This window comes from Camelina sativa, chromosome 19, assembly GCF_000633955.1.
Source record: "Camelina sativa cultivar DH55 chromosome 19, Cs, whole genome shotgun sequence".
NCBI lineage: Eukaryota > Viridiplantae > Streptophyta > Magnoliopsida > Brassicales > Brassicaceae > Camelina > Camelina sativa.
In genome coordinates, this window is record NC_025703.1 from 26,025,662 (window position 1) to 26,037,181 (window position 11,520).

The following is an 11,520-nucleotide window of genomic DNA, read 5'->3' on the forward strand; positions in this document are numbered from 1 at the left end:
GTAATGTTTCTTTTTGTTAGTTTTTTAAAATGAAAGACTTCATCAACTATTAAAAAAAGAAAATATAGTTAATAATTTAATTATCATTTTCATAACATATTTAATTATTTAAAGTAAATCACATTTCATAAACTATTAAAAACTATTAAAGTAGCGAACAAGTGTCCGCCAATTACGCACTTGTTGTTTGCGGATGATAGCATTTTTTTCTGCAAAGTAGATAAGGCTCAATGTGGTGCTATTTTGGATCTTTTAAAACAGTATGAGGCTGTTTCGGGTCAACAAATAAATTTTGCCAAGTCTTCAATCCAATTTGGTCATAAGGTGGATGAGGCTGTGCGGACGGAGATGCATGGGGTGTTGGGGATATCAAATTTGGGAGGCATGGGATCATATCTAGGGTTACCAGAGAGTTTGGGAGGGTCCAAGACAAATGTTTTTTCTTTTGTTCGGGACAGACTTCAGAGTCGAACGACGGGTTGGTCGGCAAAACTCCTCTCCAAAGGGGGAAAAGAGGTGATGATCAAGTCGGTAGCCACAACTGTTCCAACTTTTGTAATGTCGTGCTTCCGGTTACCGAAAACAATAACGTCAAAACTCACGAGTGCAGTGGCGAATTTTTGGTGGAGTACTACAGGACAAGCTGGGGGGATGCACTGGTTAGCTTGGGATAAGCTCTGTTGTAGTAAGCAGTTGGGAGGTTTGGGTTTTAGGCATGTTGATGATTTTAATTCAGCATTGCTGGCAAAGCAACTGTGGCGGCTGATTGAGGCTCCGAACACACTTTTTGCTCGGGTTTTCAAGGGCAGGTACTATCGGAATTCTAATCCTATGTAACCGATACGGTCTTATTCTCCATCTTATGGGTGGAGGAGCATTATTTTTGCTAGATTTATGTTAATAAAGGGCTTATTATACGGGTTGGTTCGGGAGAGTCCATTTCAATATGGACGGATCCATGGATACCAGTTCAATCCCCAAGACCAGCGTTTAGTAAGGGTCCTCTTAAGGATTCTTCTCTTCAAATTTCTCATTTAATTGATTGTCACACGAATACTTGGCATATGGATATGCTCAAGGAGCATTTTGCCCCGGAAAATGTTGATCTGATAGGGGCTATACCTTTGGGAAGTTGTCGGCCACAAGATTCCCTGGGTTGGCATTTTACAAAATCTGGAAAGTATACAGTTAAATCTGGGTATGACACGGAGCGTTTTGCTGCATCACGGCTTAGTACGGTATCTCGGTCGGGTCCAGAGATTACTCCTCTCTTGGCCGGTGACTGGGGTGCTCACTGTCCACCGAAAATTAAACATTTTATGTGGCAGGTCTTGACAGGGTGTATTTCGGTTTCGGCAAATCTGCGGCGACGCAGAATTGCGTGTGATTCAGGGTGTGTACGGTGTGGGGCAGAGGAGGAAACAATAAATCATGCTATTTTTTGCTGTCCACTGGCCCGGCAGGTTTGGGCTTTAGCTTAGGTTCCCGTAGGTCCTGACTCTTTCCCGACGGAGTCTGTGTACGCTAATGTGGATCATTTCTTAGGCTCTACTAATCCAGTTTCTCAGATAACAGTTTTCCCGTGGCTCATGTGGTATATTTGGAAAGCGCAAAATGCTCGCGTTTTTGAGGATGTAATGGATAATCCCCTGGATGTAGTCCAGTTGGAGGAGGGAGAGGCGAATGCCTGGCTGCAGGCCCAGGTGGAGGTTGAGGACGAGGATAGTCCCAATCTTTCCCTTGTCCCTAATTCTAGACAAAGGGGGTCCACAAGCTCCCTCCCCAACCTTTTTACGGGTTATCGGTGTTTCGTTGATGTCTCTTGGAAAGCGACTGACGCTCTTGCAGGTGCAGGTTGGGTTTGTTCTTCCTTTCAAGATTCGAGGTCAAACATGGGAGCAACCAATTTCCGACGAAGTTTGTCTCCTCTACATGCTGAAGTAGAAGCTTTCATTTGGGCTATGCGGTGCATGATCGGACATGACTACCGGGACGTGGCTTTCTACACGGACTGTTCTGACTTGGTGAAGATGGTGTCTTCTCCTCACGACTGGCCGGCTTTCACCCCCTACCTCGACGACATCAAGATAGATCAAGCGGAGTTTTCTTCCTTTTCCCTATCTCATGTTCCTCGTAATGCGAATGTAAGTGCGGATTATTTGGCAAGCCAAGCGCGTCTGTCTCCGCAGCATGTTTTGTTTGTAAACAATTTACCCCCTAATTGGCTCTTTTGAGCTGATTCTTTTGTTGTCAAAAAAAAAAAAAAAAAAAAAAATTAAAAACCTTATTCATCTATTTAACTTTTTGAAATACAAAACTTATTCTCCGATTTTTAAAAATTAGATGACTATTCAAGTACTCTCTCCGTTTCATAATAAGTGTCATTTTGACACATTTCACACAAATTAAGAAAATATTAACATATACATATATGCCCTTATTTAATAAATGTTTAATGGGTTAATTTAGTCTTAGATTAAGGGTAAAACTAGAAAATCTAATGAAAAATATGCATTGGAAATGTAAAATGACACTCTTTGTGAAACAAAAATAAAATTCTAAAATGACACTTTTTATGAAACAAAGGGAGTATATATTAAAAATTAATTATTACAATAATCTTAAAAATAAATAACATTATCACAATAATTAACAGTATTTTCCACATTTCACGGTGAAATATATTTTTACACAAAATAATTAAATGTAAATTTGAATAAAATAAAAAAGTATGTGTAAAATTATTATTATGACTTCTTAAATTCCAAATAATAAATTTACTTGTAATAATTTTATTTGAGCCTATTTATCCCGCATATAGTGCGGGTTGTTACCAGTTTGTAATTTATAGAGGGGAGGAATATTCAGCCCAATAATGAAAAGCTCAACAATAATCAAAATTTATGTGACGAAAATTTGCAATGCGCAAAAAACAAATATTATCATAAGTAATCTTTGGGACTAGAAAAACTCCAGATAAAAGTAAAGAGAAATAACCAACTCAATCTACTCTGCACTTGCTGTTTCAAGTTTGGTTTGTATAAAGCAACATTTAAACCTAAAAACAAAGTAAATAAGAAACAAAGTTTTTGTTTTAACAACCCCAATCATACTTGGCGGCCGAAGCAGCAGCTTGAGCTCTAAGACGATCAGTCCTCCTAGCAGCAATAAGACCAACTTTCTGTCGACGAGGTGCAATCATGTTACAGTAAATCCGGAGCTGCACATGTAGAACTAAGAGAAGAAGCAGAGGAGAAGAGCACGTGCAATATAACAGCTGGAGGAGTAACGGATCAGAGTTTGTCAACATCACGGAAGAAGAATAAAATGGGTTAACGCTGGTCGGTTTGTTATCCTTCTATAAGAGCACATGTTAGCTCATCTTTTCTATTATGCAAAACCTGATTGTTGTTTTCTATTTTTCTGGGTTTGATGACCTTGTTCCTCGTCCTTTTGCTGGAGCTTCTCTCTTGAGACTCTTGTAGATGAGAAGTTGATGTTGCGTTTTCCTTGAACAGTATATCAAGTTTATCGGTTTAGTTGTTTAATCAGCTCAGTTATTTCCTCTGTTTACTCTGTTTTTGTGGTGTGAAGTGAGATTGATTAAACGTTATCAAATCACGCCTAACTGTAGTGGCGTGACCAATCACCACGAGGTTCATATCCACAACATGGTTACCTCCTCCACGAGGATGCACCACTAGGTTCATATCCACAACATGCACGAACCTTAAAGACATGAGTTTCTCTTCACCCGGTGCGTTACTTTCACCGAAACTCCAAAAGTCACGGATTTTGGTGATAATTAAGGACTACTTTTGGATCGAGAACCGAGTTAAGCCAGTCAATAATGATCACTACATGGCTCTACCTCCACTGGCATTCCTTGAACGGCAGGGGTTTGGGGTGACATATAGTCAATCTAGTTAATACTTTAACGTTTTGCAATATGACGAAATACCCAGTTTAATATTATGGTTCGTTAAAGAATCTGAACAAACCAACCAATAGCAAGTTAAGCTTCTGTGATAGAATTAGGACTTATATATTAAACAAGATTCGGATAGAGAACAATTAATAATCAAAACCTGTGATGAAAATTTGCAATGTCTACTATATAAGTTTTTCGTAGAGATATAGAAGACAAAGATTATCATATAAAAATCGTTAGCATTTGAGAACAAAGTTCAAAAGGAAACCACATACAATACAACAAAACGTGAAAATAAAGAAAACGAGAAATGTTGACCAAAAAAAAAAAAAAAAAAGAAAACGAGAAACAAAATTTATGTTTTTTCACTCTAGTCGGCCTTGGCGGCTGAAGCAGCAGCTTGACCTCTTCTCCTAGCCTACATCTGTCCGAACCTACATCTGCGACTGATTTGTGACATGTGGTCTGGAGCCCTGTTCTTAATTATGCTTACGAGCCCAAAGAAATTAAACGTAAATAAGTTGAGTGCTCTGTGGCAAGAGCCGTTTTGTGCGATTGATGATAGTGTGTTATCAGTTATCCAGTAATCGTGTATGATTCAAAGGAGACGCATTGGAAACCCTTGAAGAGTTTTTACAGGTTTTTCGTGCTTCGCAAGGAGTCTAAAATGGTGAATTTTGGCACTGATCAGAGTCGGTTTAGTAAGTATATATATGATGGGAGGATTTTGGTTCGTAGAGATTGCGTTGGAAATAAAGGAAGGAGGTGATACTTGGGGAAGGATGAACAAGTCATGGTTGTGCTTACACTACCCTTACATGCGATTCAATGATCATGTCATATGGTGATGCTCTGTTCCTAGTTTGTAATAATAACAGTAATTAAAGTTAAGAATGAACATTTTTTAAAAAAGAGGTAATTTGGATTACCTCCTCAATTCGGCTACCACCAAAGGCATGATTCTCTCAGTGGTAGACTTCCCCGGCCAAGAATCTTCACTTCAGGGAAGATCCCGAAACCAGACTCTTGCGTCTGGTCAAGCCAGAGTTGTAACAACTCTGTCATGCTTCCAACAAGGGTCATTGGAAGCCCAGCCCCAGACTATTCTTCAGTCCGAAGTCGTTCTAGAACAGAGTATACACTCTACCTTTCATCTTCCACCGATTCTCGATAGAAGCAGAGATTCAATGATCTCGAAACCAGACTTTTTGCGTCCGGTCGCCCCAGACTACTCTTCAGTCTGAAGTTCTAGAACAGAACTTAGACTCTGCCTTTCATCTTCCACCGACGCTAGGTAGATGCAGAGGAAAGTGTTTCCTCTTTTCGGAGGTACCAATATCGTTACTCGAACCATGGCGGGACTCCAATATCATGCTGAGTCATCACCACTTTGCTTGCCGAGGATTGGTGACCTTTTGTCTCTTTAATAACTACTTAATGCTTTTAGCCTTTAAGACCACAACTCAATTCCCGGTTTAATACGGTCCAGTAAAAGATTTCCATAACCAGAAAATTGTTAGGCCTCATCTCATGTGCTTGGAAATTTTTTGTTATTATTATACTTTATTTTTTGTATAAAACAAGATTGTAATGAATAGCTCAACGACAAACAGTGATGTGATAAGCATAAGATCAAGGCTTATATCTATCAGATGCCTCCCAACCTTTTTTAATGATCTCATGTTTCTGGATTCTAGGTGGACAGAGCTCGGCTGTATATGTAACCGTTTAGTTTTGTGGCTAGAGCTTGTTTCTCAAGCTCTTCTTCTGCCATCTTTCCAATTACCAAAACATAGTATTTAGATATTAAGTAGGATCAAACTTGAAGGATACTTTACCAAAACTTGTTGAAATGTCATTCGTGTGAGGAAGCCAAACACAAAATTCAAAGACCAAAAAAAAAAAAGATTCAAAGACCATGTCATTTGCAGATAAGTATGGTGATGCGCTGTTCCTATATTTTTTATTAGTAACAGAAATTAAAATTAAGAAAGAATTCTTTGTGATAAATTTCCCCTACAAGGAATCTTTCGCTTTCAAACCTTTGCGCCATCCCTACCTGGTGAGACTCCAATATCTAAACTATATTTAATGTTTCAAAAACATAACTTAAATTCCCGGTTAAACATTTCCATAACCACAAAATTGGTACCTAAGATTTTCTGAGGCTCACAGCCATAAACAAATTTCTGTCGACGAGGTGCATGAGCATGACTCCTAACTGTACTGGCGTGAGTCGTGACCAATGTGGTGATGGTTAATTCTAGGTTTAGTCCGCTTCTCTTTTAAAGATTTCCATAACCAGAAAAGAAAAACATGTTACATTATGGTTCAATCCGGTTGATTGATTGCTTTCGCTTCCTCCCACATAATTGGGTTAATCTCCTACTCTCTTCGAATTACACTTCGGTTGTACTTCAGAAATTTTGTAATTGTGTTTAAACGTTCCATGAATTTATCTCTCTTTCTTGAGCTATAATGGATAGTCTAGTCTGTTATTTAAGTTCGTTTGATATGAAGTTTAAAATTAAACCAAACACTAGTAGGCCAGCTTGACCTCTGAGACGACCAGTCCTCCTATAGCAGCAGTAAGACCAACCTTATGTGGACGAGGTGCATCACGCCTAACTGTACTGGCGTGACCAATGTGTTGATAGTTACCTATCTACTTGGTTCATATCCACACCACAAACCGTAAGACAAGAGTTTCGCTTCACCCGGTTCTTGTGGTACGCGTTACTTTCACCAAAAGTCACGTGTTTTGGACTCTTGGTGATAATTAAGGACTGTCTTTAGAAACCTAGTTGGTTGGGTCACTCAAAAGTCGATTGAAGGTTAAAAACTAAAACTAAAACTAAAACTAAACAAATGTAATTTAGATTAAATTGATTTGACTACCACCAAAGGCATGATTCTTTGTGATAGAAGATACGGGTGAAGTTCGTATTAGTTGTTAGTTGTAATTATACCAGTATCGACACTCAAACCCTGGTAAGACTGAAGACTCCATAACGATTGACGCAACGTTTAATCGTGAGACCTTTTGTATTCTAAAAAATCGAAAATCTCCTTTTATTCGTTCTTCGATAACAGAGAAAAAAACCCTATGTCGAGAAAAATATGAGACTCAATTACATTGCTGATCCAGGAAGGACGAATTGGAGGATCCATGTCAAGGTTTTAAATTCTTGGTATGTTCACGATTTCTTCGCCAAAAGGGTTTTTTTTTTTTGCAGATGAAAAGGTTAGAGTTGTGAATTTAAAGAGACTTTTACTTAATTTTGCAATTCTAGCAGTTCTTCTATCAAAGATTTCTTACACAACAGTTAACAAACTTTAAAGGGTGACACAATAGAAGTCGCCTTCCTACTAACTAATATATTCACAAAAATTCCAAAGTATATCGACGAAGGTGAGTGGTATGATTTCAGAGATTTCAAAATGATCAACCCAACCCTCAAAGAAAGAAATACACATCATCCTTACCAAATCAAATATATGGATAATACAACCATGATACTGCTCCAACCATTGAGTCCAAAAAACTATTTCCGCTTCGAGGATTTGGATGATATATGTTGTAGAAGAGTAAATCATGACATCTCTATGAGTTAGTTTTTCTTTATTTAATTTTGTACTCATATAATAAAATTTCGATATTTTCGTATATTGGTATCTTTTGTACTCGAAAATCTATAGATTTTTTAACAATTTTGAAACTGTGTGTATTGGTCCCTCCCATAGAAAAGTACAATTTTGACTTTAACAAAATAGTTATGTGTGGATGAATAATAGATTTGGAAAGTTTCATTCAACTCATTGGAAAGTTAAATTCTGTTTTTTTTGCCATTACCTCAATTCGGCTACCACCAAAGGCATGATTCTCTCAGTGGTAGACTTCCCCGACCAAAAATCTTCACTTCAGGGAAGATCCCGAAACCAGACTTTTGCGTCTGGTCAAGCCAGAGTTTAGACTCTGCCTTTCATCTTCCACCGATCCTCGGTAGAAGCAGAGATACATTGATCCCGAAACTAGACTTTTGCGTCCGGTCGCCCCAGACTACTCTTCAGTCCGAAGTTCTAGAACAGAGTTTAGACTCTGCCTTTCATCTTCCACCGACGCTTGGTAGAAGCAGAGGAAAGTGTTTCCTCTTTTCGGGGGTACCAATATCGTCACTCGAACCATGTTGGGACTCCAATATCATGCTGAGTCATCACCACTTTGCTGGCCGAGGATTGGTGACCTTTTCTATCTTTAATAACTACTTAATGCTTCTAGCCTTTAAGACCACAACTCAATTCCTGGTTTAATACGGTCCAGTAAAAGATTTCCATAACCAGAAAATTGTTAGGCCTCATCTCATGTGCTTGGAAGTTTTTTTGTTATTTTTATATTTTATCTATACTAGTATTTTTGTAGCAGTTTTTGTTCAAAAATACTTTTTGGAAAGTTTTTGCATTTAATGCATTGACTTTAATATTAGTTACCAAAAATTTCAAATTAATTATAAGTAAGATTTTAAGAAGTAAAGAAATTTTTCTACCTCATTTAAACATAAATATATATATATATATGATTCTTTTTCATTTTTATTTGAATTTATATTTAAATTATCTTGAATTATTCTATAATACATTTAGTTCATAAACATTGTGATTTTTTCTTGCATATGATATAATACAAATTTTTAAAAACAGACATATATTACTCAATTTACAGATATAATATCCCACATCGCCTAAAAAATTTGGGCAATGGTTTAGAGTCATACTATAAAAGAGACCAAAATGATTTATAATACAAAAATTTTGATTTATCAGGCATTCAAATTAAAAAAAAAATTATTTGGTTTATTCCAATTCTTTATTAAAGATTTTTAAAAAGTTAAATATTATAAATATTTATATTTTTTAGAAAGTTTAACTTTATAAAATGTTTAAAATATTAATAATATTTAAACGTTCATGAAGTTTCAAATTTATAAAGTTTAAATATTATAAATATTTCAACTTTTTAAAAAGTTAAAAGACCTTTAAAATATATATTTAAACTTTTACGAAACTTCAAATATGAGAAATACTCAACCGTTTTAAGAATTCTAAGTATTATAAATATTTAAACTTTATAAGAAGCGCCAATCTTATAAAATGTAAATGGTTACAATCTTAATAATTAACATAGCAACTCAAGCTAATATTTATAATACAAGACAATAAATATAAAAAATTAAGATGATATAGTGCGAGTTAAAATATCTCGGGACGAAGTTATATAGCGGAACGGGTTTGTCGATATTTACATAAATTTAAAATATCATTAAATTGGTGTTACACGGGTAAAACATCATTTCATTATTTTGTTAACACTATCTGTATTAGAGAATAGACATATCAAATTTAATTGATTAAATAAATATTATGTAAAAAACAAATTATAGTGCGGTATTATATGGTTTAAACTTTAAATCATAAAATTAAAAATTATTATATAATTATAACATATTTAACCAACAAATAAAATTTATAATTTAAATGTTTTAGTTATAAATAATTTGCACCGCAGTATACCGCGGGTCCTAATCTAGTTTTTTATACAAAGCAAGATTGTAATGAATAGCTCTAACGATAAACAGTGATATGATAAGCGTACTCTGACAGGGATCCGAAACATCACCACTCAAGGGGAATGAGTAAGACATAAACAGTGATGTGATAAGCATACGATCACGGCTTATATCTATCAGATGCCTCCCAACCTTTTTTAATGATCTCATGTTTCTGGATTCTAGGCGGACAGAGCTCGGCTGTATACGTAACCGTTTAGTTTTGTGGCTACAGCTTGTTTCTCAAGCTCTTCTTCTGCCATCTTTCCAATTACCAAAACATTTCCATAACCACTCCGTCAATTATCCTCCACTTCAGGGAAGATCTCACAACCAGACTTTTTGTGCCCGGTTCAAGCCAGAGAAACCAACTCTGCCATTTATGCTTCCAACAAGGGTCAATGGAACTATGGAAGCCCAGCCTCAGACTATACTTCAGTCTGACGTTCTAGAACAGAGCCTAGCCTCTGCCTTTCATCTTTGACCGACGCTCAGTAGAAGCAGAGAGGACACAGATGTCCTTCTCTCTCGGGATACCAATATCGTTACTCGAACCGTGGTCAGGCTCCAAAATCATGCTGAGCCACCACCACTTTTGCTGTTCGAGTATTGGTGACCTTTTTCCTCTATTTAATTTAATAGCTACTTTATGATAAAACACACAACTTAATTCTAGGTTTAGTCCGGTTCTCTTTTAAAGATTTCCATAATCAGAAAAGAAAAACATGTTACATTATGGTTCAATCCGGTTGATTGATTGCTCTCGCTTCCTCCCACTGAATCTCCTATTCTCTTCGAATTACACTTCGGTTGTACTTCAGAAATTTTGTAATGTCTTCAAACGTTCCACGAATTACACTCTCTCTTTCTTGAGCTATAATGGATAGTCTACTCTGTAATTTAAGTTCGTTTGATATGAAGTTTAATATTAGAACAAACACTAGTCGGCCATGGTGGCTGAAACTGGGAAAAACAAGAACCAAGTGGTAAAACTTTTGGATTATTATTATCTTGGATAATCTTTACAAATGAGGATTGAGAGAGTTATATACAACCTTAGAACACTCTAGAACTCTCTCAACTTTTCTATAGGCTATACAGCTGTACAGTGCTTAGTCACTGCTTATGGATGAGAGGGAATCAAATCGGTTTTAAATTGAGACAGTCTTCATCTTCCTTGTTTCTTCTTTGCAGGTACAGATTTTGTCTTCTACTGCAGCTCTGTTGTGGACTTCCCAATTGGGCCTGACTTCTTCAATTGGGCTTGAGGTAATGGACCTGTATTGCTCACAGAAACAACAACAGCTTGACCTCTGAGACGAGCAGTCCTCCTGTAGCAACAGTAAGACCAACCTTATGTGGACGAGGTGCATCACGCCTAACTGTACTGGCCTGACCAATGTGTTGATAGTTACCTCTCTACTTGGTTCATATCCACACCACAAACCGTAAGACATGAGTTTCTCTTCACCCGGTGCTTGTGGTACGCGTTACTTTCACCAAAAGTCACGTGTTTTGGACTTTTGGTGATAATTAAGGACTGTCTTTAGAAACCTAGTTGGTTGGGTCACTCAAAAGTCGATTGAAGGTTAAAAACTAAAACTAAAACTAAACAGATGTAATTTAGATTAAATTGATTTGGCTACCACCAAAGACATGATTCTTTGTGATAGAAGATACGGGTGAAGTTCGTATTAGTTGTTAATTGTAATTATACCAGTGTCGACACTCAAACCCTGGTAAGACTGAAGACTCCATGATCATTTTAGTGGGCAGGAATCTGTAACCTTTTCTCTGTTAAGTATTAACTAATATTTAAAATTTTCTAACATGTAACTAAATACGTATAATTAAATATGGTTGGTTAAAAAATCAGAAGAAGCCAACCAAGAGCAAGTTAGGCTTATGTAATAAAATTACTCATATGTATATAAATTTACTCATATGTATATAAATAAGTTTCATATGTATATAAATAAGTTTTCT

At 36.5% G+C, this 11,520-nt stretch overlaps 1 protein-coding gene across 1 annotated transcript; it reads left to right on the forward strand.

Moving 5' to 3' along the window:
• Nucleotides 1,065-2,234, forward strand: LOC104768216. Its single transcript, XM_010492140.1, has 2 exons — nucleotides 1,065-1,328; nucleotides 1,482-2,234. The coding sequence occupies exons 1-2, from the start codon at nucleotides 1,065-1,067 to the stop codon at nucleotides 2,232-2,234; spliced, it is 1,017 nt and encodes a 338-aa protein (XP_010490442.1).